Source organism: Ogataea parapolymorpha, chromosome II, assembly GCF_000187245.1.
Source record: "Ogataea parapolymorpha DL-1 chromosome II, whole genome shotgun sequence".
Taxonomy (NCBI): Eukaryota; Fungi; Ascomycota; class Pichiomycetes; order Pichiales; family Pichiaceae; genus Ogataea; species Ogataea parapolymorpha.
This window is the reverse complement of record NC_027865.1, coordinates 855,028-882,639: the sequence shown is the minus strand read 5'-3', so window position 1 is coordinate 882,639 and position 27,612 is coordinate 855,028. Positions and strand designations below refer to the sequence as shown.

At 46.0% G+C, this 27,612-nt stretch overlaps 14 protein-coding genes across 14 annotated transcripts; 7 read left to right on the top strand and 7 right to left on the bottom strand.

The window, feature by feature from the left end:
• Positions 1–43: 43 nt before the first annotated feature.
• On the bottom strand, positions 44–2,887 carry HPODL_05006 (U3 small nucleolar RNA-associated protein 12; the record flags this gene model as incomplete). Its single annotated transcript, XM_014081367.1, has 1 exon — positions 44–2,887. One exon carries the CDS (start codon positions 2,885–2,887, stop codon positions 44–46), a length of 2,844 nt encoding a protein of 947 aa, XP_013936842.1.
• A 73-nt stretch (positions 2,888–2,960) lies between these two features.
• HPODL_05005 (Defective in cullin neddylation protein 1) lies at positions 2,961–3,737 on the bottom strand (the record flags this gene model as incomplete). The annotated part of the gene is made up of 1 exon (XM_014081366.1): positions 2,961–3,737. One exon carries the CDS (start codon positions 3,735–3,737, stop codon positions 2,961–2,963), a length of 777 nt encoding a protein of 258 aa, XP_013936841.1.
• A 51-nt stretch (positions 3,738–3,788) lies between these two features.
• HPODL_05004 (Anaphase-promoting complex subunit 2) lies at positions 3,789–5,663 on the top strand (the record flags this gene model as incomplete). Its single annotated transcript, XM_014081365.1, has 1 exon — positions 3,789–5,663. The coding sequence occupies one exon, from the start codon at positions 3,789–3,791 to the stop codon at positions 5,661–5,663; it is 1,875 nt and encodes a 624-aa protein (XP_013936840.1).
• Positions 5,664–9,749, bottom strand: HPODL_05003 (ATP-dependent RNA helicase A; the record flags this gene model as incomplete). The annotated part of the gene is made up of 1 exon (XM_014081364.1): positions 5,664–9,749. One exon carries the CDS (start codon positions 9,747–9,749, stop codon positions 5,664–5,666), a length of 4,086 nt encoding a protein of 1,361 aa, XP_013936839.1.
• Positions 9,750–10,066: 317 nt separating this feature from the next.
• Positions 10,067–12,747, top strand: HPODL_05002 (Na+/H+ antiporter involved in sodium and potassium efflux through the plasma membrane; the record flags this gene model as incomplete). Its single annotated transcript, XM_014081363.1, has 2 exons — positions 10,067–11,623; positions 11,761–12,747. The coding sequence occupies 2 exons, from the start codon at positions 10,067–10,069 to the stop codon at positions 12,745–12,747; spliced, it is 2,544 nt and encodes an 847-aa protein (XP_013936838.1).
• Positions 12,748–12,898: 151 nt separating this feature from the next.
• Positions 12,899–14,032, top strand: HPODL_05001 (Zinc-regulated transporter 2; the record flags this gene model as incomplete). Its single annotated transcript, XM_014081362.1, has 1 exon — positions 12,899–14,032. One exon carries the CDS (start codon positions 12,899–12,901, stop codon positions 14,030–14,032), a length of 1,134 nt encoding a protein of 377 aa, XP_013936837.1.
• A 202-nt stretch (positions 14,033–14,234) lies between these two features.
• Positions 14,235–15,571, bottom strand: HPODL_05000 (ATP-dependent RNA helicase SUB2; the record flags this gene model as incomplete). The annotated part of the gene is made up of 2 exons (XM_014081361.1): positions 14,235–15,313; positions 15,352–15,571. 2 exons carry the CDS (start codon positions 15,569–15,571, stop codon positions 14,235–14,237), a joined length of 1,299 nt encoding a protein of 432 aa, XP_013936836.1.
• A 130-nt stretch (positions 15,572–15,701) lies between these two features.
• On the top strand, positions 15,702–17,285 carry HPODL_04999 (FACT complex subunit POB3; the record flags this gene model as incomplete). Its single annotated transcript, XM_014081360.1, has 1 exon — positions 15,702–17,285. The coding sequence occupies one exon, from the start codon at positions 15,702–15,704 to the stop codon at positions 17,283–17,285; it is 1,584 nt and encodes a 527-aa protein (XP_013936835.1).
• Positions 17,286–17,318: 33 nt separating this feature from the next.
• Positions 17,319–18,209, bottom strand: HPODL_04998 (uncharacterized protein; the record flags this gene model as incomplete). Its single annotated transcript, XM_014081359.1, has 1 exon — positions 17,319–18,209. One exon carries the CDS (start codon positions 18,207–18,209, stop codon positions 17,319–17,321), a length of 891 nt encoding a protein of 296 aa, XP_013936834.1.
• A 761-nt stretch (positions 18,210–18,970) lies between these two features.
• On the top strand, positions 18,971–21,700 carry HPODL_04997 (Protein involved in vacuolar polyphosphate accumulation; the record flags this gene model as incomplete). The annotated part of the gene is made up of 1 exon (XM_014081358.1): positions 18,971–21,700. The coding sequence occupies one exon, from the start codon at positions 18,971–18,973 to the stop codon at positions 21,698–21,700; it is 2,730 nt and encodes a 909-aa protein (XP_013936833.1).
• Positions 21,701–21,710: 10 nt separating this feature from the next.
• HPODL_04996 (Actin-like protein) lies at positions 21,711–22,937 on the bottom strand (the record flags this gene model as incomplete). The annotated part of the gene is made up of 1 exon (XM_014081357.1): positions 21,711–22,937. The coding sequence occupies one exon, from the start codon at positions 22,935–22,937 to the stop codon at positions 21,711–21,713; it is 1,227 nt and encodes a 408-aa protein (XP_013936832.1).
• A 41-nt stretch (positions 22,938–22,978) lies between these two features.
• HPODL_04995 (transcription factor) lies at positions 22,979–25,057 on the top strand (the record flags this gene model as incomplete). Its single annotated transcript, XM_014081356.1, has 1 exon — positions 22,979–25,057. The coding sequence occupies one exon, from the start codon at positions 22,979–22,981 to the stop codon at positions 25,055–25,057; it is 2,079 nt and encodes a 692-aa protein (XP_013936831.1).
• Positions 25,058–25,063: 6 nt separating this feature from the next.
• HPODL_04994 (Endoribonuclease ysh1) lies at positions 25,064–27,172 on the bottom strand (the record flags this gene model as incomplete). Its single annotated transcript, XM_014081355.1, has 1 exon — positions 25,064–27,172. The coding sequence occupies one exon, from the start codon at positions 27,170–27,172 to the stop codon at positions 25,064–25,066; it is 2,109 nt and encodes a 702-aa protein (XP_013936830.1).
• Positions 27,173–27,237: 65 nt separating this feature from the next.
• HPODL_05140 (uncharacterized protein) lies at positions 27,238–27,550 on the top strand (the record flags this gene model as incomplete). The annotated part of the gene is made up of 2 exons (XM_014081354.1): positions 27,238–27,351; positions 27,389–27,550. 2 exons carry the CDS (start codon positions 27,238–27,240, stop codon positions 27,548–27,550), a joined length of 276 nt encoding a protein of 91 aa, XP_013936829.1.
• Between the last annotated feature and the right edge of the window lie 62 nt (positions 27,551–27,612).

Genomic DNA, 27,612 nt, shown 5'->3' with positions numbered 1-27,612 from the left:
GGTCAGGAGATCTTTAGAATTCTATGGTGGTGTGTTTTTCTTTTTAGGCCAAGGTAGTGTAAACTCTTTTTCTCGATTTACCCTCGTCCTCCCATGTTTTTTCGTCAGCGAAATTGAAACTGTGGTGATTGCTCCATTGGGTTTTCAGGAAATTCAGACCGCTGATGTTGTAGCCCACCTCCATGTTGGTCTGTTTGAGCATGGTTCTCAGCTGATTACGCAGCTCATCCAGCTCCTTGCGCAGCTCTTCGTCCTTCTGGCTCACCAGCTCCATCGAGTTGGACCGGATCACGAAGAACAGTGTGCGGCAGATAACCGAGATCGAGGTCAGGTTCTTGTTGAAGTTTGCGCCAGCTGTCCAAACTCGAATAAAACGTAGCAACTTCACCGTGTACGAAAATGGCAGCACAATCAGTGCGTCGTCAAGCTGCGATGGCTTGATCTTGGTGAGGACGTCCAAAACGTATTGTTCTGGCGACAAGTTCAATGCCTGCAGTATAGGGTTCCGGGTCGGCTGAACAGGCTGTTTGGTTGACCTCTTAAGTTTGAAAGCCTGTAGGTCCCGCTTGTACTGCTGGGTCTCTTCCAGCTCCTTGGTAGCAAGATCCAAAGCCTCCATCAATTTCTCACCGGCCTTGAGCGTCTCCATCGTCTGTTTAGACACCCGACTCACCTCGTCTTCGTCCTGGTCCACCGCCTTGTCGCCTTCTAACGAGTCCAGCAGTTCCCCTTCATACTGCTCGTCCATCTCCTTTTCACGCTCTTCCTCAATGAAGACTTGATCGTCAGTCTCTTCCCATATTCTGATACTATGATCGTGCGACACAGACACCATGAACTCGCCAGAGTTACTGACGGCAAGGTTCCAAACCTCAGAGTGGTGCGCAGCCAGCTTTTGGATATTTTCGAATTTGATGCCGTCCCAGTACTTCACCATTCCGTCCTTGGAACAACTGAAGAAGTTTTTGGATTCTGGGATAAACTTGACTTTCATGATTGCATCTTGATGCCCAAAAATCGACTTGTGACAATCTCCAAAGTCCAGTCCCCAAATCCTTATGTTTTTATCTGCGGAAGACGTGATTATCAATTTCGAGTCAAACGAAATATCAATTGACAGCACAGGAAGCTTGTGTCCGTACAAGCTGAGGAAAAACTTGAGCGTGTCGAAGAAGAAGATCTTGACGGTGTTATCCAGCAGAGCAACAGCCAGGTATTTTGAATCTGGAGAAACCTTCACGTTAAGCACATCGTCGCTCACCTCCAACGTTCTGGTGTGATTCAACTGTAAGCGGTTGACGTACTTGCTGGCGGTTCCCGGAACAAGCTCTTTCTCCACCTGGATTTCCCAGAATTTGACCGTTTTATCGGCAGAGCCGGTAATGATCGTCTTTCCGTCTGGAGTGAGGTCGATCGACCACACGGCCTTGCTGTCGTGAACGTCTTCCAGCGAATGGAGAACCGTCGACGTGGCGAGATCCAGAAGCCTTAAGGCACCCTCTTTGGTTCCTATCACCACCAAAGCTCCTCCTGGAAGAAAGCAAGTCGACAAGACATAGCCAATTTTTTCAAATGTTCTAATACAGGACTTGGTCTTGATATTCCACACTTTGAGCTCGTTGTTCGAACCGGTGACTAGCAGCTTGTCGTCGTCAGAAATGTCGACAGCTCTGATATCTTGTCTGTGTCCCAGGTTGTACAAAGAGTATTTTGCCTCACTTATTTTGTCCACTGGATTGTGTTTGCGCACTGCCTCCGGAATAAGAATATTGTAATAAACAACGGCATTGTTTGTCAGTGTAACCACCACATCGAGTTTTCGGCTGCTGGTGAGAGCCCATGTGGTGGAGCGAACTTTGGACTTTTCTGTGTGAAGCGTCGTAAAAGGAGCAATCAACATGTTGACCTTGGCATCGTCCAATGCGCGCTCGATCTCCTCGGGACTCATACCTTTCTCCTTCAGTCTAGCCTGTCTCTTAGCCGAAGCTTTGCTGATCTCTTTTTCCAGCCTGAGACGGAAAAATTCAACCGTTCTGTCGGTGTTGGAGGCAAAGAAAAATTCTCCTTGGTTAGTGACGGTAAACCCTATTTCTGTGCATCTGCTCTTACTTTGCTTGTCGTAAATCCCCTGTTCGATAAGTTTCTTGTCCTCTTGAGATAAATCGATCTTCCAAACCTTTAATTGCGTGTCCATGCCTGCTGTGATGCAAAGCTCTTTGGTGGTGCTGAGTCCCAAAGCCCAGCATTCGCCCGTGTGCGCCACATGGGTCTCTATACATTGCTGTGACTTTAGATCCCACAGCTTAATTAAACCATCCTTGGAGGTACTAATAAGCCAGTCTTCCATTTCGTCGATATTGGTATTCTCTGGCTCATACAAAAGACTGAACCCAGTGATTTGATCCTTATGTCCTTTCAGCTTGAAAAGACCCGTTTCTCCAACCAGGTCCCACACAATTATCGCGGTGTCTTTAGATCCAGAAAAAAGACGTGTTCCCGAACGGTCGAATCGCAGCATCGAGATGGCAGACTTGTGACCCGAAAAATTGATTATTACCGAGCTCGAGGTCAGATCCCAAACTTTGATGGTGCCGTCGCTATATCCGGCTGCCAAGATGTTTGAGCGCGGCTCGTGCTCAAGCCTAACCACATGTGCCGGGGCTGATTGTGTCGACGAGTCTAGTGCTCCCGGAGTAGCGCCGTCTTGTAGTCTTTTGATGAGCTCCCCGGTTTTGATATCCCAGACAAGAATGTCCTCTAATCCGCCCGTGATGACCTGACCGACAGATTTCCGTGAATCATTGTTACCGATAAACACAGTGTTAGACTGGGAGGCAATAACGCCCATCCAACCGGCTTGCTCGTAACGCTGATACGACTTCACCATACTTGAATCTGATCAATATTTTTTTCAAATTTTTTTTCCTCATCTAACAAACACCCGTGCACCAAAAAGTAGATCAAGAGTCCAGGAGCCAATCGTGGAACGAGTCCATGAGCACGGGCCACGACTGCGACTCGTCGTAGTTTGAGAGCTTGTTATCCTCGTGGTATGTTTTGAGAAACGGATACAGCATGTTCCACTGATCTTTGGTGATGCCCTTGTGGTCTGTTTCTTGAAGAAACCTGACGAACGTTTCCAGCTCTGCTTTATAGGTTTCTGGCAACATGAGATTCCAGTACTCTACCGCGGTTTCTGTTGGGACATTGCGTTCATTTTTCTCGAGAATAAATTTGTAGGTGAATTGATAAACCTTTTTGAAGTACTCTTCATCCTCTGACAGCTTGACTGCCAATTCATTTCTCACGTAGTCGCTCATTTTTTCAATAGTGTTACACTTGACTCTCGACCAGTTCGTCACAAAGGGATCTTCTTTAAAAACTCCAACAGACGGGCACTCCAGAAACTCTGCTAGCGCGAGCATGGCTATATCTTCGGGCTCGTACCCCAAATCGGAGATATACCGCACGGTGCCGTCAATGCCAATGTAGGCTTTTCCCAGAGCGTCTGGCAATGGCTCTTTGTATTGATCAAAAATCTCCTTTACCTTAGGGTCGATCTTGACTGTCACCTTTTCTCTCTTGACGTTCTTTGCCAGTTGCGGGTTCACAAAGAAGTCGTTGATGGCATGGGTAAGCTTCTGTTGATTTCTCTGAAGAAAAAACACAGCAACTTCCTCCGAGTCGGTTCCTGTAACCTCCAAAAACTTCTTGACTGTAGCGGGTCTGACAGACATGTTGATCCGACTATATATTTTTTGTTTTTTTGTTTATTTAGTGTCTTTTTAATGCCATTGTCCTTGAACGCGCAGAACTTTTTGGAGGTTTTCGCCCCTTCGTCAACAACTGTGCCGTCTCTAGAACAGGAGGATCCGTCATCGAACAGCTCGCAAATATTAGACTGGATTGCAGAAGTGCTGGACGCGCAAAATGCTGATCTGGGGGAACCACCGCTGAGGGTACGCAACTCGCTCCGTAACATCGGTGCCGGCAACGAGATCTTGTTTGATGGGCTTATGAGATTATTGAGATTTCATCTGAACAACCAGGGGAGACAGCTTGTCCAATCAATTGCCGAGTCGTCCCAAACGATATTTAACGTCTCTGGCTTATTCGAGTGGATTATCAATGTGAGACAAAAAACAATGTATTTTGCCTCGCTCACAGCTCTGGTTGCCGACCAGGTCAGACTAGTGACGCGCTGTATCAACGCTATTTTTCAGACAACGGCGTTGGATCCCGTCGTTTTTGCGAGTCTTCGTGAATGGTACGACAGTGGACTCTTTTCAGATCCAGGCTTGATATCCCACGAACAGCTGGTCGAAACCGCGCAGATACTCATTCAGATAGAACTCGGCGATGAATTGACTCAAATGGTTATAGAATTATTCAAAGACCGGATAAAGCTGCATGTGGAGACCAAATGTTCAAGAGTCTGGAATAGACCGGTGCTTCAAGATCTCTCGAACTGGACTCACCAAATTCTTGTTCCAAAGCTCGGAGATATTCTCCCGTCTTGCAATCTCTCGTCTTTAGATGCGTTAGTCAAAAATGAGCTCGTTAAGCTCAGAGTTGGAGAGAGCTTTGACATAGTGGTCGATTATCCGGATTCCACATTTGCTCTTGAGGAACTGCGCGCCTGCATGTCAACTCCGGAACAAAATGCTCAGCTAGTGAACACATTCATCCAATTGTCAAGAAAGAGGCTACTCCATGCGGGTGTGAATACCATCGACATCATCAAGTGCTACATTTCAACCATTCGGTCGTTCCTTATCATCGATCATCGGGGCGTCTTGTTGGACAAAGTGTGCAGACCTATTAGGGCCTATCTCAGAGATAGAGAAGACACAATTGAGCGTATTGTGTTTGCGCTACTCGATACGTCAACCGACAATAAACTTATTGAGCTTGCTATTGAGCTGCGTCAGTCAGACAAGAAGAAACATCTCACTCATGAAATGGAGCGGGATCTGGACTGGACTCCTGATCCTGTGGATGCTTTACCTGATTTCCGTAAGGGAGTCGTGGAAGATGTGGTGGAATCACTAATTTCAATTTTCGACTCAAAAGATGTGTTCATGAGTGAGCTAACCAAAGTGTTTTCCGAACAGCTACTTCGCATCACAAACTACGATGTTCGGGAAGTCTACGGTAAGCTCCAGCTGCTAAAATCGAGATTCGGCAACTCAGAGTTTGGGTCTCTGGACGTTATGATGAAAGACATCATTCAGAGTCGCAAGTTGGACAAGCTTATCAATTCAGATAAAGTTCACGCATCCATAATTTCGCATATGTACTGGCCGGAGTTGCCAGAAGAGAAGTTCAAGCTACCTGCAGAGATACAGACTAATTTGCAAAACTACGAGGAAGAATTCAAGAGGAAGAAGAAAGGACGCAAACTCACCATTTTCCCGTCTCTCACCTACGTGGATATCGATGTTGAGATTGGCACCCAGGTGAGAAATTTCAAAGTTTCTGCCGATAAGGCTTCTATTCTATATTCCTTTCTAGATATTCCAAAGGGCAGTGAGGTGAAACTTGCTATAATTTGCATGAAGCTCCAAATGTCGCTGAAGCTGGTCAGCGAGGGACTGTCATTTTGGGTGAAACAGGGGGTTCTAAAAGATTGCGGCATAAACACCTACAAAATCAACGAGTGATCATTTCAGTTCCATTGCGATGATTTTTTCCACAGTTCTCAACACCTCGTCGCTGAACTCATTAATTTGGTCATAATGCGGTTGCAGGAACCGTTCATTTAGCGCCTCGTCGAGCAGGTGTCTCAATTTTGTGATTAAGACAGCGTTTTTGCACCATGTTCTTATAGGCAGCCATTGTCCCATCACGATACCTGGGGAAGGCTTGCCGGATGCGACGGTACTCAGATCGTACGATATGGAGCCGCCAAATAGCAGAACGGCTAGAATCGAAACAGGAGTCACATCTTTGATGTACAGCTTGGTTGTCGTGTGCGATGCTCCGTAAGTGACAAAATGAGACGTCAAGTTATTGGACTCTGTAGGTGTGAAGATAACATTGCCGTTCTCGTCCTCCACAAGCGGTTCTCCACCCGATCCAACTGAATTTTTGACATTAAACAGCGTTGACGAGGGGTGCAGAAATGCTCTGGTAGCAGGAAGCTGGTCGTCATGGTTCTTGATATATTTTTCGTTCCTGATCCAGAATTTGATGCTCTTTGCGTCGGGGTCTAGAGAAATCGATCCAGCAATACTTGCCATGTATTTGGGATCCGGATATTGCACTCTGGCAATTTGGGGGTACGACGAGGAGCATACCAATGAGCTGAGTATCTGATAATTAGCCGAATTTTTGTTAAGAATCGACGAGGATTTGGATTTAGGATAGTCCATGGGGATGAAGCCAAGATCTTGTAAAGCAGAAATGTATTGCGTTCTTGTCGACTGAATTTCGTTCATGGTCAAATAGGACAGATAGTTATCTTCCAACCAGCGGCGTTGAAATTTAGGCTCCAAGTTCTGATACTCGTTGAAAGCGTTCAGAATAGCAATAAAGTCTCCATAGCCCTTAGAGAACTTGTTCTGGATTCTTTTCACCTCGTCACGGTTCTCCGTTCTTACCATGAACGGGTTTCCTGTGACTCCAATGGCCGCAAGAGTGAGACAACTATCCAGACACTTGAACAGAACGCCGAAGAGAAGCAATTTTCCAGACTTCAGGTCTGTTGGCAATGTTGATAGATACGATCCCAACTTTGTCAAGTTATCGTTGTGCAACGCCCCCATTTCTGTCAGCAGCTGTTTCGAGCTCTCAACATTTTCCACGTCTGGCGGGTCCAGACCCATTTTCAAAAATTCATGAACGTTTTTAATGCCCATGGACTTGACCACCAGGTACAAATTCTCCAATCTTGTGCGCTTGATTTCAGGAATAGGGTGTTTGCGCATAGTCTTAGTCTCTGTTTCCTTGGTGAAGAGCTTGTAGCAGAACCCGTTCTGGATACGTCCTGCTCTTCCTCGTCTTTGTCCACATTCTGCTTGCGAAGCCCAGGACTCGACTAGTTTCGTCGAATTGGAAGCCGAGTCAAAATGGACACTTTTAACTCTTCCAGTGTCAATCACCACCACAGCGTCAGGGATCGTGATCGACGTCTCTGCGACGTTTGTGGAGGCCACCACCTTTCTTTTCCCTTGAGGAGGGGGTCTGAAAATCCGTTTCTGGTCTTTGGAGCTCAGGGCAGAGTGCAAAGGCAGGGTCCAGAAAGGACCGTTTATTTTTGCCAAACATTTGCTGATTTCCATCACTCCAGGCAAGAATATCAGTATAGATCCACTGTTTGACTGTGCACGCAAATCGGCGTCAACTTTCTCCACCAACGCGGCAATCAGGTCATAATTAATATTTCCCAGCTCAAAATATTTAGAGTCCGCCTTTGGCTGAATTTCGTCTCCGTTCCTCATTGTCACTGTAAACTGCAGATCATCGAGGACATCGTCCAGATAGTAATCCTGAATAGGAAACGTCCTGCCTTCAATGTGGACGTGAGAAACTCCAGACTCAAAGTACTTGTCAAATACGGATATGTCAATGGTGGCAGACATCAGCACCACCTTGAGTTTTGGGTACATTTTGAGGATTTTCTTCAGAATGATCAGAAGGAAATCTCCATCAACAGAACGCTCGTGCACCTCGTCAACAAAGATGTAGCCCAGGTTTTCGAAGATTGTATTGCTTGCATCTTTGCTATTGACAATTCCTTGGATCATTCTCAAGAGAACTCCCGTCGTAACAAATGTGATTCGAGTATCTTTGGATGTTTTATTTTCGCCCCTGATTATGTATCCGACCTCGCTGCCACATGTGCTAACACGTTCCTCGGATACCCTATCCGCGAGCCCAATGGTTGAAATTCTTCTTGGCTGAGTGCAAATTATGTTGGTGGAAAAGTCGTTTTGGCTATTGAGCTCGTCCAAGATAAATTGCACAATTTGCGTGGACTTTCCTGAGCCAGTTTCACCTGTGATGAGGCAGATACGGTTGCTATTAATGACAGAAACAAGTTGCTCTTTTTTGTGCCATGCAGGCAGCTTGGCACGCTTTCCAACCATCTCTTTATACTCGTACAATTGGATTCTGGTTGCATAGTCAAGGGAAAGACGATCCAGGTCTCTGGATGTTTTTGCGCGCTGTCGCTTGGCGGTCTTGAAAGACGAAGTGCTTTCGACTGCCTGGCGCTCTCTTTTGACAGTAGTTTTCACCAGAGGACCCGGATTTTCCACGATCTGAAGAATGTTTTGTTCCAACCACTCGATGCAATTGAAGATCATCGGCATGCCCAAAACGTTGTTTTCCACGATGTAGAACAAGAGTCCCGTAATGATGGAAATTTTGATGTAGTTGGCTAATTTGTAGGAGCTGTTTTTCACCACCAAATGCAGGCCGGGGAAAGTTTGGGGATAATTGGGGCTTTTGTACACCTTTAGCGCAAGTAAACCTTCGTCGATGCCCTCTGGACGCAGCGATATTTCGGCAATATTTTCCTTTGGCAGCTTGATTTTGTCTTCTCCATAAATTGCAACAAGTCCGTCGAGTTCCTCCTGCCAAATTTCCGCAGAGTCCGGTTCCTGAGCGTCGGTCTCAAAGTCAATTAGCGTCGACGTCAAATACACCCCTAAAAAAATCTCGTCGTATCCACAGGCGCTAATGGCCGTTTCTATTTGGTTCACGCTAAATCCTCCCTCTCTGAGTCTCTTAACAATATTCTCTTTTTTGAAGTCTTTACTAATAGTCAGCTCCACGTTCGAGTCTTTGCTGTCCTTCACAAAAAGAGGCGGAAGATCGTCTTCAGGAATATGAAATATGAGCCATTCCAAAGCGTCGGTAAAGGTACTCGTATACTTCAAAGATTCTTCAACATGCAATTTCCTGAACCCTAGTGCTTCCAATGCTCTAGCATCGACTTTGAACTTTTCACCCTCTATCTGCTCTTCCGACCATTCGATGTGGTGTCGAATACAGTCTTCAACCAAGGCTCTGACTTCTGGCTTTAAATCAATAAAAACAGTGTTCTCCCATACTTTTCTAGGAAACCGCATCTGTTCAGAAACATATTTCTCCGTTTTAGAAACCTGCGGCTGAGGTTTACTAACTCCAATGGAAATGACTGGCTTCTTGTTTTTCAGCTCTGCTTGTTTCTTTGCTTCTTGCTCCTTTTGTCGTTTTTCTTGTATTTTGCGCTGCTCAAGAATCATGCTAAAGGGATCTGAACAGTATTCACGTTTGGCTTTTTCTGGGTCTTGCTTGACGAGATTCTTCCGTTCGGCTTCCAAGTCTGCCCACAGCTGCTTGTGATTAGTCGGTAACACCATATGAATGTTTTTGTCGGAAGCAATGCGATGCAAAGCATAGGTGGCAGCGTAATGTCGAGCTTCCAGAGCTGTCTCCTGGGGTTTAATCACTTGACTTGGAACCATTCGAACTTCTATCGTTTCCTGGGTTTTCGGATTTTTCCACGCGAGTTTGGCAATGCCAATAAACCCATCTTTGGTCTTTTTCATGTCGTATTCGACTTTCTGCCACTTTTGTTTCTGACAGTGCTCGTGAAGTAATGATCCCGGAAGCTTGCCTGTCCAACTCGACGATTGCGCCACCGCAGTTCGACCAGCCTTACGGGTAGCAGCATCTATGGGGCCTTTCTTGCCCGTCTCTCCGGAAGGCGTCTCTTTCGGCGGGGGCGTCTGTGTCTGCTTGGACTTCTTTTTAGCCATAAAAATTTAAGGTGCGAGGAGTCCGATTTTTTTTTATTTATTTTCAAATTGGTGGAGCACATACGCGAGACTTACTACTGCTCAAACATGATGAAGGGCATAACGGGGTGAGAACATTTTGGTGAAAACTCATGATTTTGCTTCAATCACGAAATTCGGAGATTCACACGCATTTTCCGCTCATGGTTCATCCAAATGCATTTTAGCCAAGAGATCCGGACCCTTTGAGCAATATACGCTCATAACCTCTTGGCAGATAGATAAAGCATGTTTTTTTCTATAAAATACTCAAGCAAGTTTTAGTGTTTTGACATGAAATGGTTTGGGAACATATAAATCCAGACAAAGCGCATGTGGCGTACGCCGTTTTAGCGGTGTTCTCGTCCTTTTTCTCACTTTGCTCGCTTTTCATCAAGGAAAGACTATATATCGGTGAGGCCTCTGTGGCCACAATATACGGTCTCATAGTTGGTCCGCATTGTTTGGACTGGTTCGACCCTTCCTCGTGGGGGAATGAGGACTACATAACTTTGGAAATCAGCAGAGTCATTTTGTGCATTGAAATAGTGGCTGTCGCTGTAGAACTTCCGAAGAAATACATCTTGAAACACTGGCTCGGGGTGTTCCTGCTCTTGATCCCTGTGATGACCATCGGATGGCTGGTTATAGGACTGTTCATATGGCTCATCATCCCTGGACTACACTATGGATACGGTCTGTTGATATCCGCCTGCATTACCGCCACAGATCCTGTTCTTGCACAAGCAGTTGTTGGTAAGGGTAAATTTGCAAGAAGAGTGCCAGCCCATTTGCGGAATCTTCTCACCGCCGAATCCGCATGCAACGACGGCGTGTCTGTGCCGTTTGTTTATCTTGCGGTCAACATCATTATACATGGTTCTAACGCGGGAGCCATCGCGCGTGATTGGATTACAGTCACTGTTCTTTACGAGTGTCTTTTTGGCTGCATTCTAGGCGGAATCATTGGGTTTCTTGGACGCAAACTTATCCAGTATGCGGAAGAAAAAGACCTTATCGACAGAGAGTCGTTCCTGGCGTTCTATGTTATGCTGGCACTCTTGTGCGCAGGTTTTGGAGCTATACTCGGTGTCGACGATCTGCTGGCTTCTTTTGCCGCCGGCGCTACTTTTGCCTGGGATGGCCGTTTCACTGAGCGTACAGAAGAGTCGCATGTTTCCTCGGTCATTGACCTGTTGCTCAACTTGGCCTACTTCGTCTATTTCGGCACAATTATCCCTTGGGAGCAATTTAATAATAAATCGCTCGGCCTTAACTGGTGGAGGCTTGTGTGCATTGCTATTGTGGTGATATTTTTAAGACGAATCCCGGCAGTGCTTGCGATCAAGCCATTCAGTCCCGATATCAAGAACTGGAAAGAGGCATTGTTTGTGGGCCATTTTGGTCCAATCGGGGTGGGTGCTGTCTTTGCGTCTATTCTGGCCATAGGTGATTTGGAAGCCCATGTCTTGCACCTTGAACATGGCCCCACAGCCCAGTATCCAGACGTGGAAGAGTACCATCAGCTAATAAGGATTATTTGGCCGACTGTTTGTTTCTTGGTTCTCAGCAGTATTATAGTGCACGGTTCCTCTGTTGCTGTGATGACATTGGGCCGCCACTTGCAAACAATGACGTTCACCATGACACTGACAAAAGTCGAGACCGATGGCGGGGGATGGATCTCGAGACTTCCGAAGCTGGAAAAAAGCGGTACCTCTTTCTCCATCAAGAGAATTGATACCATGGCTCCTTCCGAGGCAAGCCACGACAACGGACTTTTGGAGAAAACCTACACCAGCGACTCGACTAATGTGGATGCCGGCGATACTGCGGCCTCTGCTAAACCGGCAGGAGTTGCAAAGAGACGGAAGCAAAAGAAAAAATGCATAGGAAAATCAGAGAAAAGCGAAGGGCGCCTCCTGCTGTGGAGACGTTGGACCTTGGCAAAAATAATACTCAAACCCAGCCAACTAAAGAGAGTTCAGACCAGAGTTCAACAACCCGTCTTGAGGTTGAGGAGATGGACCGGTCTGACCAGTCCAGCGATCACGGCGAAGAGGTTATGGGTCCTCCTTTAATGAAGGTCACATCGCCAAGAATGGCCGAATTGCAAAGGGACTTTGAGCTTACCGACGATGATATACAACCAATTGAGATAGACGGAGAGCTGAAAATTCCAACTTACGGTTATAGAGACGGTACACAGCTTATTATTGAGGACCAGAACGGAGAAATACTGCATACATTTAATGCACCGCGTGCAGAATCCGATGATCAGAAGAGCATGCACAGTCTGCACAGTTTAAGCACGTTGAAGAGCCGACTTGCTGACCTGCAAAGGAAAAAACGGACTCGGACAAATGACGGAGAAGAAATACAGATCGAGGACTTTTCGCGCCCGGAGGAAAAAATCGATCAGCTGGTGAACAAGACCGACTCAGACCACAAAATGCTTTTGGGCCAAAAGATCAAACGTGACAAGAATAATAAACCTCATGCTTCACAGAGATATCATGGTTTCCGCATTGACGACAACATTCTGATCGAGAATGCCGACGGAGAGGTTGTGGGGAGATTCAAAATAAATCAGAAAAAGAAACCTGCAGCTGCCAAAGCAGACACGCTCGACAAGGCATTGAAGTTGGTTGGATTGTTGAAGGAAAAAGCCGGAGACGTTGAGCAAAGTCAAGTTTCGAATGATGACCTGATTCCAACGGATGCGGGACCGCAGGACAAAAGGTTGGAAGACAAGCTTAAAAAGTTTTTGACTGCAGATACGCGTAAAGTTAGCGTGAGCTCTCCACCTTCGTCATCTCAGAAAAACACAGACTCATCAACAGGTTCTGACTCGTCCAACCGATCGGACAGCTATAATCAGGAGGAGTCCGAGGTGGAGCGTGCGAGACGTCTGGCTGCGCTGGCCTCGTCCTCTAGAGACCCGGAAGACGAGGAGGACGAGCCTGCTACCAAATTATAAAAGTGCATAAAAATAAATGTTTACGTAAGTCACCACTAGGGTGTATAAAATTTTCTAGTCGAATATGGACCACACCCTGCATGTGCATAACCAATATAGTAAAGACGAATTTCCTTTAAAAACTGGGATTTTCGCCTGACTGTCATCAGCAATGGATCTCTGGAGACGTGAAGAGGAAGGCTGTGTGTCTGACAACGAATATAACGGCGAACACTGGGGGGCACGTATTAGTTCTGTCTTTGTTGTTCTGGTGGCTTCCGCTTTTGGAGCATACTTCCCAATTCTGTCATCTAGATATTCCTTTATTAGACTTCCCCCATGGTGTTTCTTTATTACGAAATACTTTGGATCTGGCGTGATCGTGGCCACCTCGCTGATACATCTTCTGGAGCCAGCCAGTGACGCTTTGGGAAACGAGTGTTTGGGAGAGCCATTCACTGGCTATCCAATGGCTTTTGGTATCTGTTTGATTACTTTGATGGTGATGTTTTTCGCAGAACTTATGGCTTACAAATGGATGGAAGCAAACGTCGAAGGCATGAACGGTGTCCATGAGCACAACCACTCTCATTTCGGTGAAACTGACCTGTTTGTCAAGAAGACCAACGACGAGGATGTGAAGAGCGAGCTCGAGCCAGAGTACGTGAGAGAGACCCAGGAGCCTCCTAGTATTCAGAACGGCAACAACACCGCCATTTTGGACATGTCTGCACGCCATTATCAGCACGCGAAGGAACACCAAGACCCAGAGGTCATTGGCACACTTGCCGAGGACCAGACTAAAGAATACTACTATGGACAATTGCTCAACGTTTTCGTTCTGGAGTTCGGTGTTGTCTTCCATTCCGTGTTTGTTGGCTTGACTTTGGCCGTTTCTGGTGATGAGTTTGTTAATCTTTACATCGTTATCGTCTTCCACCAGCTGTTCGAGGGATTGGGTCTTGGAAGCAGAATTGCTATGGTCAATTGGGAGAAGAAGAGAAGATTCACTCCATGGCTGCTTGCTGGTGCTTATGGTATATGTACTCCAATTGCCATTGCTATTGGTCTTGGAGTTCGCCAGACATACCCACCAAACTCGCGTAGAGCCCTCATCACCAACGGTGTCTTCGACTCGATTTCGGCAGGAATTCTGCTTTACACTGGTCTCATAGAGCTGATGGCTCACGAATTCCTCTTCAGCGACGAGTTCAGAGGCAGAAAGAACATTAAAAAGATGGTTGTCGCTTACGTGATCATGTGCGTCGGGGCTGGACTCATGGCATTGCTCGGAAAATGGGCATAATCTGTAACTATTTAATGTGAATAAAGTCAATAATATTTTTGTTGATAGTCATGCCGATGATGCATATACTATGCAGGAGAGAAACCTGCATATGGTACTCCGAGCACCGAGCACCACACACCAAACTAACATAACAGGCTATAAGATATATCTTTCTAGTTCAATACGTAAAATACACTAGTACAACTTTTGGTCACCTGATTCAAGTGTTCATGTAGGTGGATGGATCGACTCCCTCGGCAGGGAACTCTTGAATCTTGACGTCGAACCGCTCTTGAATCTTGTTCAGAATCTCCTGGTCCTGCTCGTTCGACACGAACGACACAGACAGACCCTTAGTACCGAATCTACCAGCTCTGCCGACTCTGTGAAGGTATTGATCAGCCTCACTTGGCAAGTCGTAGTTAATAGCCAAGTTGATTCTCTCGATATCAATACCTCTTCCAAACACGTCGGTTGACACACAGATTCTCTTATTGTACTCTTTGAACAACTTGTATCTGGCAATTCTTTCCTCCTGAGGAATACCAGAGTGGACGACAATAGACGGGAAATTGGAGTCGCACAATAATTTGTTCAAAGCGGTAGCTCTCTTTGTCGACTTGACGAAGATAATGACCTGGTTGAACTCCAGGGAGTCTAGGAGCTCAGCCAGCTTCAAGTTCTTTTTCTCCTCCGGCAGGTTGATGTAGTATTGTTGCAAACCGTGCAGAGTGAGTTTCTTCTCGTCATCAACGTAGATCTCTAATGGGTTCTTCATGAACTTTTTGCAGATCGGTCTGATCTCCTGTGACAGGGTGGCCGAGAACATCATCACCTGTTTTTGGAAAGGCGTGGCTCTGAAAACCTCCTGAACGTCTCTTCTCATGTCAACTTGCTCGAGAACCTGGTCACACTCGTCGATGACGAAGTTCTTCACGTTGTTCAGTCTGATCAGCTTGTCTCTGACCAGGGCGTTCAATCTACCAGGGGTACCAACAACAATGTGCGGACAAGTATCTTTGTTCTTCAATTTTTCAGCATCCTGCTTGATGTTAACACCTCCGTAAAACACTTCAGTCTTGACCTCAGGCATATACTTAGAAAATCTGGCGTACTCATTCTTGATTTGGTATGCCAATTCTCTGGTGTGACAAATGACAACCGTAGAAATCTCACCAGGTGTAGGATCCAATTGTTGCAAGGTGGATAACACGAAAACAGCAGTCTTACCAAGACCAGACTTGGCCTGACAAAGAACGTCATTACCAAGAATGGACTGAGGAATACAGGCTTGTTGAACTGATATTGTTAGTGGCAACTTAAAGCTTCGCACTTACCTTCGGAAGGGTGTTCGAAACCACAATCAGCAATGGCTCTCAAAAGCTCAGGCTTCAACAAGAAGTCTCTGAAACCAGTGGTGTGGATTCCAACATAAGAACCCTTTTTGTCTGTTTCTTCCTTCCCCTCCTCGCCAGCGGCAGCCTGTTGAGCTGGCTGCACGTTGATTTCTTCGGAGTCGGAGTAGTCCAATAATTCTTCTTCTCCCTCGGCAGACATGTTGTAATGGTTTTTTTCAAGAAATGGTTTTGCCATTTGGTGTTCGTCGACCAAATGGGAAAACTTTAGGCAGGGTAACCGTGACACGTAAATTAGGTGAATTTTTGATTTGAATATTATTTGTGCCATCATGTCCACTGAGTACGAGAAGATATACTTGAATCAGTCGAAACAGGCTGGCAGAATGCGTATTGCCGATTCCGGTCTCGGATGGAAGGCGCAAGCTGCTCCTGGATCCACCGTGAAGTCCACTCCGTTTCTCCTGCCCAGCGACGAAATCTCCAGTGCTCACTGGTCCAGAGGATCTCGTGGCTGGGAATTGCGCATAGACACCAAGAATAAGGGGGTTGTAATGCTTGACGGGTTTGATCAGCAGGATTTGAACGGCCTGAAGAACGAATTGCAGAGAAATTTCAGCGTCCAGCTCGAAGTTAGGGAACACTCATTGCGTGGCTGGAATTGGGGAAAGACCCAGCTCACGAGAAACGAGCTAATATTCAATGTCAACAACAGACCCGCTTTTGAGATTCCGTACTCGGACATCACTAACAGTAATTTGAGCAGAAAGAATGAAGTTACGGTGGAGATGAACCTAGGCGAGAAACACGAACCAGAACGTACTGGAGACGAATTGGTGGAGATGAAGCTGTATATTCCAGGAACTCTGTCTGAAGAGGAAGAGGAAGGTGAGGATGGCGAGAAAAACGAGGCATCGGAGCCAAGGTCGCTCGCTCAAGTGTTCAGCGACCAGCTCAGAGAAAAGGCTGACGTTGGCCAGGTCACTGGCGAGGCAATTGTTTCCTTTGAAGAAATCTTGTTTCTCACTCCAAGAGGTCGTTACGATGTGGACATGTACGATACGTTTATGCGTCTCAGAGGTAAGACGTACGACTACAAGCTGCAATACTCGCAAATCCAGAGAATATTCTCGCTACCAAAACTGTACCAATTGAACCACTTGATTGTACTTCAAGTCGATCCCCCATTGAGACAAGGGCAGACCAGATATTCCTTCTTGACTATTCAAGTGTCTTCCGAGGAAGAAATCGAGGTTGAGCTGAACCTGGACGACGAGGAGTACGAAAGCAAGTACAAAGAGCGACTCAACAAAACTTACAACAATAACACGTACATGGTGATGACCAGTATACTGAAGGGATTCACCGAGAGACGTGTTGTGGTTCCTGGCAATTTCATGTCCAAAGATTCGCAGGTTGCGATTTCTTGCTCTCTAAAGGCCAACGAGGGACAACTCTATCCGCTCGAAAAATGCTTGCTTTTTGTCACCAAACCTACAGTTCTGATTCCATACTCGGAGATCACCAACATTGTATTCTCGAGAATTGGCTCTGGCACAGGTGCATCGAGAACTTTTGATATGGAAGTGAACCTCCGTAATGGGGCACGCTCGCACAGCTTTGGAAATATGGACCGAGGTGAGCAAACGCTTCTTGAGAACTTCTTCAAAAGCAAGAACCTCAAGGTTAGAAACGACGAGAAGGTTGCGCAGGAGATGTTGGCATCTGCTATGGCAGAGTCCGATGGTGACAGCGACATGGACATGGGATCTGCCGACGACGACGAATCTCCAGACGAGGACTTCAAGGACGAGGACATGTCTGGCTCTGATGTTGCAGAGGAGTTTGATTCTGATGCTAGCGTCAGTGAAGACGGAGAGGACGATGAACCTCAAAAGAAGAAGCCAAAAACCTAGTAAAAGTAATAAATCAATTTGTAATTATTTAGCTTATTGCAACACATTTTTGGCGATTTCACCCCGAGCAGCTAGTTCGTGCTCGATCTCTTGCAAGAGTATTTTGTTATTAAGCTTGCGAATTAACAGGGATTTACGCGTTCCCGGCTTGTAATCTGCATTCTGCTCGAATTTGAGCACCAGACCAGTGATCCGGCCAACGTCGGGGAAAGTATGATTGAGAATCCGGCTTTTGATGGAAATCAGCTCGATAGTCGAAAGAATGCGAAGGTCTCTGTGGTCGGAGGAGCGGTTATATGTGGGACTTAGCGAAGGGATCGGAATAGGGAGAACGTTGGAGCTGGTGCTCTGCTTCTGTTGCTTTTCGTGACCAGGGTCATGTGACTTGGTTCTTGTCAGGATAGGGCCGTCGCGTTTCTCGGCTTCCTCAGTGATGGGGTCCAAGTGTGTGCGAGCTGCAACCATCGAGTGGCGTCTTGAGCGTTTTGGTTTCGGGGTGGATTTCTCCGTGCGAAATTCGGCCAAGTTCGAGACGCTTGGTAGCTTGTATACTTTTTTCAGCAGCTCGTATTTCTGCTTGTGCTCCTGCATTTTTTTCATCTTGGCAGCCATTTCCTTCTCCAGTTCCCGGATGACTGCCTTTACCAGCAGCTTGTCTCTGTATTCCAAAGCCTGGGCCATTTTCTGGTACACCGAGTCCAGCTCTGCTTCCGTATCTGCGTTTGGGAAGCCGTCGAAATTTTCTTCTAGACGCAAGCCTTCCGACGTGCGATTGTAAAGTAGCTCGACACTGCCTCCAAATTCCGTTTCGCCGTCGTCTATAGCTGGGAGGTCGAACTCATTTATCAGTGAGTCCTCGAAATCCTCTTTCAGGCTCTCGCTGGAAAGCTGTTTTGTAGGCCTTTTCCTAGGGATGTCAGCCATACGAGTCTTGCGAATGAGCTACGAGCATTTATAGCTAGGACTGATTTACATTTCAGCTTGTCAATGTGACGAGTAGCGAATTTGAAAAAACACGTTCGGCAGGCCGACTTTAAGCCGCTTCGTTTTTCTCTCTGGCGCACAAGACAATTAATTACAGCTGACAGGACATCGGAATAGGCAAGGAAGCCAAAATTGATTTACGGTCGTGTGACCTGGGAAGCAAAAAGCTATGCATAGATCGCCAAAATTTCGAGCATAATTGTGATATATCGCGAGGTGACGTACAAATTGCTACGATGCTGCTGCGAAACCAGACGTCTTTTCAATCACAATCGCTTACTATGAGCTCTCTTGGCGTCGGCCATTCACAGGATTCGTGAATATTGTACCCCGGTGCGGCGGCCCACGTGGGAAAAAAGTCAAGGTGAGAAAAAGCTAGAACAATAAAGGGGTGCGCGAACAATGTGTTGCGGCCAAGTATGTTACAGGAACACTATTGTTCAAAGTTCAAGTGTAATTAATCGTTGAACGGGATCTCATCACCGGACGTAATGGTCTGCGCGCATATACCACGGAAGAGGCTATATAAATAACCGGCCTTAGCTTTTTACGTTAAAAAAGCGCGATACAAAATTGCATCTCCTAAAGTGTTCTGATTAAATCTTGGCATAAAAGTCTCTCGCTAACGCATTTCTGCAAATCTCATTATCCTGTTTTATTTCTGATAAGAATTTCACCTTTGGTTACGGTCAGCACAGTAGATGAAGTTCGGCGACGAATTCAACGACCGATCTGTTTCCAAATGGAGGAACTACAACATTGACTATAATGCCATCAAGCGCAAAATCAAAGAAGCCACAACTGCAATTAAGGACTCGAGCTCAAGCCTCTCGGACAAGTCCAATGACACTAACGATACTGGCGACACCGCATTTTCGAGATTTTCGACGAATTCTATACAGGACAAGAAGACGAGGAAGCACTTGAAACAATTGTTCAAGGCTTTCAAGGAACAAATAGAGTTTACGTCTCTATTCGTCAATTCCAAGTACGGCGAAATATCCAGAAGAATTCTCGCCACTAAAAGTCTACTTAACAATTTCATCAACTCGACGCTCGACTCGGACAGTAACCCTAGCGCACTACAGCAGCGTCTTCAAGGAAGACGTCTGATGCTTATTCAGAAAGAGCTGGAAATTCTTTCGGGCGAGCTACAAGATCTTTCTAGGTTTATTCTCTTGCAGAAAATTGCAGTGAAGAAACTTTTTAAAAAATTCATCAAACACAGCGATTATCCCCACAAACAGGAGCTTGTGGACAAGATCACCACGGAATGCCTCAACGGGAACCCAAACTCGTTCGTCAATTTGTATCTTAACGATGCCGCTTTGGAGCTGACATTGATGTTTGACGTGATCAACAATTACCGTGCCAATCAGATACAGACGGATACCAGCGTCGGGAACAATCGCAAGCAGTCCTTTGCCACTGTGGACTCCTTTGGACTGTCCTCTCTCACAGATGGGCGCTCAAAAGATTTTATATATTCCAGAGCGACCACTTTCGACCTCATCTCGCACAAAAAAGGCTCGGTGTGTCAGAGATTTTGGGTTCATAAGGACAATTTAGACGAAATGAAGTTCAAGCTTCTGAGTGGCTTCAAACTCATATCTGACGATTCAGGCATCATGGACGAAGAACACGAACAGGAGGGTCTGGTCCGGCAATACGAAAATCAACGATTGTCAGAGCAAAACTCTTCAGTCCACCTCAAACACACTCGCTCGGAACTTGACCTCACAGAGCACACCGAAGATCCTGATACGACATTCCACCCGGACACCAAAGTCATGTCCATTTGGCTCAACAACCTCGATGATCCTTTGGTGACGTCTCAGAACGGCGTCGGGTTCCTTTCCACGCCAGACAATTTTCTTTCTGGCGGAGTGGTTGCACAGATCCATAACACGCAGTATCCAAATTCCAAGCGGGCTGAAAGACCGCTCTTGATCTCCCCTATTGGTGGTCTTCACCAGTTTGCCATGACCAGCCTGAACGACTCGCTCATCCATTCTTTATTCAGTCCGTCAAAACTGCCTGTGGAGGTGTTTAAAAACAAGATTTTGAAAGAATGGTGTGAATCGGGGCTTTTTGGAAACCCTAAGATGGCTCAGCTGTCGCTTGACTGGTGCATCGACAAAAAAATGGTTCCTTTGGCCAAAATTGCTGTCAACAGACTCCGATTCATCAGCGTAACGGAAACAGACACATCTCCTAAAGTAGAGTGCTATATCACCTTAGACAGTGACATTCAGATTTCCCAAATTACATCACAGAAGGATGTCAACTTCCATATGCCAGAAGAAAGTATCTCTTTCCCTCACTCGATTCTTGAAATCAAATACGACTCCCCGCTCAAAGTTCTTCCGTCGGTCGTGCAGTCTCTCATCAACTCTCATCTTGTTTACAGAGTGGACAATCTTAATTTCTCATTAAATAATTACATCCTATCCAAGTTCTACCAGGATTCACTCACAGACGAAGCCATGTTGGAATATGTCGTTCCTTGGTTCGACGACCTACAAAATAAGGATATCCGCAAACTTCCATCAATCGCGAAGAAGGTGTCCGAGGAGGCTCCTAAACAATCATCGCCCCAGGGTATTCTGTTGAACAAATACGAGGCACAGTTGCAGCAGCAGCAAGAACTCCAGCAGCAACTACTAGAAGGCAAAAGGTACTGGAATGAGTTTGATGATGGCAGCGATCCGGACGATGATCAGGGATACTATGTCGACGACGACTATGAGCTCTCGGACTCAAGAACGCCATTTGGCAATTTCCTCGGCCTCGGATTCTTGACGTCTTCGAGAGTTGAAGCAATTTTGAATTTGTCAAATAAGATTTCGAGCAAACTCACGCATATCATCAACTCATTCAAGCATGAAGAGTCTTCTCCTTTACTTCCAGCGCATCAGGATAGGCCGCATTTTTATAAATCAGTGATCAACGGGACGTCTCCATTGGAGAATGACACGGAGTCTGACACAGACAATAGCGACCACAAGTTGTTTATTCACCGATACGGTAAACAAATTGAAAACGAGCGCTCGTACCGCCGTCGCCAACCATCTCTTGTTTACGGCGAAGCTAGATCGAATGACCTGCTGGCCCAGGTAAATCATGATCGCATTTTGTCATTCCTTTATCTAACTGCAATGCTGGTGTCTTTCCTCACAACCGGTGTTGGGCTGGGTGTCATTTTCTCAACCCTGGAATCCGGCGATGATCTGGATCAAACAAGTGGAATGATCCTGCTGCTTTGTTTTGGCATGGGCTGTCTGGTTTTGAGTCTTTTCCTTAGCGGGGTCTCTGTGTGCCTCCTTATGACTCGTTACAGCAATGCCCCAATGTGGCACCAGGCCTCCGTTTACTCCAGCCTCATCATTGTCACAATATTGTTTATCATATCCTTAGTTTCATGTCTTTAAAATCCAGCATCTACTTCATCAACTTATGTCCAAACTTTTCCTGTGTGTACTCGGGACCAAATTCGTGGTACTCCTGTTTGGTAACGGCCACTTTATCGAAAGCGCCCTTTTCGAAGAATTTTTGCGCGGCGTGCCACCCAAAATCGGCGTAGTCGCCCTCCCAATTGTAGACTCTAACTTCGTCATCCACGGGAATTTCTTTGTTGAGCTCGTTAATCAGTCTCTCCTTGAATCCTGCCAGGTTACATGTTCCGCCCGTGATTGCCACATTTGCGCATAGCAGTGGACGCAAAAGCTCAGGAACGGACTTAAGCGACTCTTGTATAGTTAGAATTAACCCTGCCTTGTGAACCCCGCTGATTTCTGGCTGAAAAAGCACCTCGGGCACGGCAAAACGTTCGTCGTATAGCTTTAAAATCTGTTGGTTCTCGCGCACACTGGATGGCATATCCTTATCTGAAATTGCATAGCCAGCCATCGTTGTCTTGTAGTCTGGCAAGACGTAATTTGTAGAGATGTTGTTTGGCTCGTCTATTAATTGCTTTGGTTTTAATTTCTTTAACTTTTCTATCCTTGCCAGCGCTGCATAGTAGTCATCTGTCACATAGCAAGCTGCTTTTTTGATGTTATTGACAAGCACAGGCTCGTCTGTCACGTTGTAGTGTCTAAAAGAAATTACCTCTCGCAAATATCCATTGATGAATCGTCCAGCGATGGGCATCTTCTTCACAGCTTTCCAGTACGGCAGGCCGTTGATCATCGGGACAACGTAGGTTGCGTCGAAGCCACTGTCCACCACAAGCTGGAAGTCGTTGTATCCCTCGTCTTTCGTGATCCACGGAATCACAGAGGCCACAGATCCACGGTAAAGAGATCCCACTCCGTATTCTTCAAAGAGTACTTGGTCGGTATTGTTCTGAAACTTGGAGTATGTGACGGGCGTCTCACAGTATACGAGATTGGCCCCATTCAGTATATCCTCATTCTTGTAGTGTTTTACAAACGATGAGTCCCATATCTGTCTCTCAATGGTCCATTGATACAACTGACCATGTTCTATTGGTCTTTTGAATTGTATACCCGACTGATCAATGGCGCCCACCGAATTAAGGATATCCCCCAGATGCACCTCTTTATCGTTCGTCCGAACCAGGCAGTTTGGTACGTGATGAGGTTTTTCCTGGCCTGCGTGTCCTAGCTTTACTTCGTAGGACCCGTTATCGATAATAAAATTCATAAAAAGGCTACAGAAAAAAAACTATTTTTTTGCGTTTTAATATGCTCAAGAAACCACTCAAACCGGTTTCAAGAGCTTGTCTAGAATGTCGGCAGCGACACCTCAAGTGCGACGGAATAGAGCCTGTCTGTACGCGATGCAAAAAATTGGGGAAAGAATGCTTCTTTGTCAAGAGTAATCGTGGTGGCTCAAGAAAGAAAGGAGTAAGCACTAAGAAGCAGAGGGTGAAGCTGGAGCCCGACATTGATATTGTTCTTCCTTGTGGAAAGATGGCCGACCAGGTGGATTGCGACCAAAAGTGTCGCTCGGGAAAAGCAAAAGATTTACTTCCATGTGCCCGTCATGAAGAGGTTGACTTCTACCCGAAGTTCAACTCGTCCAAAGACAAATCGGTACTCAACATTTTGTTCGATGAGAAGTACCTGACTACGCCAGACCAGTATTACATCACCCCCACGTTGACCAAGAATCTTAATGTTGAAACGATCATCAGCAATTATTACTCGAGATTTCATTACTGTCATCCCTTCATGCCGCAAAAAGAAGACATTAGAGAGTATCTGGATAGCATTCCACATAAGTATGACATTCTACTGGCGATGAAACTCATCGGGGATGGCCAAACACAAACCACCTACGCAAAAGATGTGGAAACGGTGAACTACCTAGTGACCACTATTCTTGATTACTCAAAGCAAGTTGGACGCGACTTCGTTACATTGCAGTCGGTTTTGCTGTTAGCAATGGCATCCCACATATCTTCTTTGCACGATATTAGTCATAGTCTCTTGCAGTGTGTCGTTTCTCTTGCCCTGGAGCTCGAACTCAATATGGTTGACCGCGATGCAGTTCCCGAAGTGTTTATGGACGTGAATGGTTTCGTTACGGAAAGAGACCCGAAAACAAATGGACATCCGGATGTCATTCAAAAATTGCTTTCGGCCTCCCGCACATCAAAAATATCTCGCTCCGTCATGGAAGACACCGCGAGACGAACGTTCTGGGAATTGTACTTTTTCGACACGATAAGCGGCACCGCTTCCGGCAGAACGACTTCAGCCCTTTCAACGAAAACGGTGCTTACCCTGTTCCCCAAGGATATTCCGCAGAAGGTGTTTGATTTCAAAAGCCGAGCAGAATGCTGTAAATTGGTGAATGACTCTATCAAACTTAATATGGCCATCCAGGACGACAAAGATTACAAAAAGGATTTGCAACACATGAAGGCCGCCATTGGCAATTGGGACTTGAGGATCGAGGATCCAGACTCGTATAACTCGCCGTACCTGGTCAACTCGAGCGGATTCGTCAATGAAGGTGTTCACCAAGCCGTCATGCTTGTGAACTACGCAAAAATCTTCATGCACAGACCATTCTCCTATCTCTGGCGAACGGATGTTACAAGAAAGTCAAAGGATGGAGAAGATGATAATAAAGAGCCGCATCTTGATGCTCCCGCAAGACACGAAGCAGACTCGCGAAAAATTATTGAGACCAGAAGAACGATTGATTCTGCCTCGTCTGTGGTCAAACTGCTCCTCGACACCAACCCAGCTAAGATCCTGGACAGAACGCCGTTCTTTGCTTGTTCATTAGCGTTCTCCTGTTTGGTTCACCTGAGCGCATACTCCTGGGTTGAGACAAGCCTTTCTGCGGTCGATAAAAATTCGAAAGGACTCTCTTTGCTACGTGACAGTGTCAGTGCAGACGAGCTGGAGACGTACACCGAGTACATCAAACTCGAGCTGGGTGGAATTTTCCAGATTTCCAGACATTGGGCATTATCGTCTAAACTTGTCCAGCATATCAAAGATACTCTGAAAAAAGTGTCACCAAAATTATTTGTTAAAGTGCAGGCAAGCCTGCCTGAGTCGCACACGCATGTGGAGGTGGATCCCGTGGATGCCGTGGTCCCTGAAGAGAAATCGGCCACGTCCAATAGCAGCGACAGTAATAATTTTCCTACGACTCCATTTTACGACCTACCAGTTGACGAAATCGACTTCAATCAGTATGAGGCAGGATTTATGGATCTGCCTTTAGAAGGGCCGGAGCCCGACACCGGTTGTGGCTGGGTCGACAAAAGCGGTTTCGAATTCGAAGATTTCCTTGTTCAATAAGTTTATTTATGCATTTCTGGAAAGCGGAGCAACCAGATCCAACGAACGGTTCAGAATACCTTCTATTCTGCCACGCAAAGCTCCCGATGCGCAGGCGACCTCGAATGTGGAGTAGTCGATTTTGGCCGAGTTCTTGCCTATTTGTATCGTTCCACATTGCTTCTCTGCGTCATGTTTGAACGAGTCCCCGAACTGGGCAGTTAAGAGCTTGGATATTCTTGCAAGACGGGCTTCGCGTGAATACTCGTCTAAGACATCTTCCTCTTGCTTGATTTCATGATCGTGACTGTGTGATTTGGATGATATCTTCACTGATGCAGGCGACGAGTCGCAGCTCATTAGAATGGCAAGAACAGAGTCCGCTATAGTATCGTCAACCATGCCCGAGTTCCATTCCACAGTGGCAGTTGACTCTTTGCTTTCCAGTGTGATCTTAACTGCGCTCATCACCTTCACTACATACTCGTCGTCCTCATCGACCAATTCCTGAATATAGCCGAACATTTGTGTCAATTGCCATTTGATAAGACTCTTTGTAGCTGTGCATCTTAATGATTGTCTTTGCCGGACAACAGTGGTGGTCAATCCCGCAAACTCTCTGAGGTCTTCGATTTTGAGTAAACTCAGATCGAAGTTCTTCTGCACGAGCACGCCATTGATTGTGTCATGTTCTTTGGGAAGAGAGGTAGCCAGTTGGCCCATCACTTTCGCCACCTTGATTCCTTCAAAGCTTAGTGACAGCTTGCTGCTGTTTCTCGGATTGTAGACCTTGATTTCGTTTTCCGTGCCTTTGAACTTTTGATATTTGGACAGTAGAGCAGACTTGAGTCTTCCCATCTGGTTTGTTTCTCCATGAACCAAAATGATGGCCTTTGGATTCACCAGTTCAATAAATTTGGAGTTCTGTTCGTAATCAACGTGCGCAGCAAAGGATATTTCCTCTATGTTGATTTTTCGCGGTATCATAACGTCTGGATTTATTATGGACGGGATCTCACTAGGCTCAGTGAGCAATATTTTGGCCATTGTTCCTTCAACAGAGTAACCGGTCAAAATACACGAGTTACGAGGGTCAGGACTCCATTTTTCCAATATTTTCCGCGAAATGCCGTTTTGCAGCATACCTGGCGAGGCAATAAGCACAGACGAGTCCAAATCGTTGATTTTCTCTATGTTTGTAATGTTTTTGATGTACTTGAAATGGAACGGATTTTGGTTGGTTTCTGTGAATTTTTTTCGGATACTGTCGTTCATCATGTTCACATACCGCTGGTAAACGGCCATACATTTCTTTGCCAGATCGGAAGCATAATAAATAGGAACATTTTGCAATTCTGGGTTGTTCTGCCAGTATTCGTCTAATATGAGCAAAATTTCTTGTGCCCGACCAAGAGCAAACACAGGCAGCAAGCACCTGCCTCCCTGCTGAATAGTGGAATGTATAACATGGGTTAGCTTCGCTTCTCTCTCCACTCTAGGAACGTGAGTAGCGGTACCGAAGGTCGACTCTGTGATCAGCAGATCCGGTCTAGATGGCGGGAGCTCAGCAGAACTCAAATGTCTATCTTCTTCTCTCGAGTAGTCTCCAGTAAACAGGAATTTGAGGCCTCCAAGCTCGACAAAGAACATAGCTGCTCCTAGAACGTGGCCCGCATGGTAAGCCGTGAATCTGATACCTTCGACCTCAATTGTAGAATGGTAATCGATTGTTTCGATTCGGTCAAGAGATTCGTTGAGATCCTCGTCGGTATACAGGAAGTTGGCAGAGTTCTCGTCGTTGTCGTCGGCAATACTAGTCACCCTCACAAAATCGTTTAGAAGCCACTTGTAGATCGCCTTGGTCGGGTATGTCATAAAGACACGGCCTTTGAAGTTCGTGTGCTGCATGACGTACGGCAAAGATGCCGCATGGTCCAAATGGAAGTGACTAATCAGCAAAACATCGACTTTGGAAAGGTCAAAGTCATCGTAGAAAGGCAGCGACTCTGCGCCCGAAAAGGCCGGATGAACGCCAGCATCAAGCATCACGACCTTCCCCTTATACTCTACAATGTGGCAGGAACGTCCAACCTCGTTTCCTCCGCCCAAGCAATAAAAGTTGAGTTCTTCTGACATGCTTGAAAACAAGAATTGGAAATTATTTCACGAAAAAAATAATCTAATTTTATTTCCACGGCAAAATGAGCGAATCCAATTCGACGTCTTCGGAGCCTCTGGACCTTATCAGGTTATGTCTAGACGAGCAAGTGTTCGTGAAGCTTAGAGGAAGCAGAGAAATGGTGGGAAAATTACATGTAAGTATCAAGTGTTGATATTTGTGCTAACATCCAGGCTTACGACATGCACTGCAACATGGTGTTGAGCGACGCTACAGAGACTATTTTCTACACCGAGCAAGACTCGCCGGAGATCAAGTCGAGAACCAAGAAAAGCGATATGGTGTTCATTAGAGGCGACTCGGTGATACTTGTTTCCGACGCCGCAAACGTGTAAAATAAAGTGTACTTGGGAATAAATACATACGGATAAATTTAATTTCCACAATTAATTAGAAA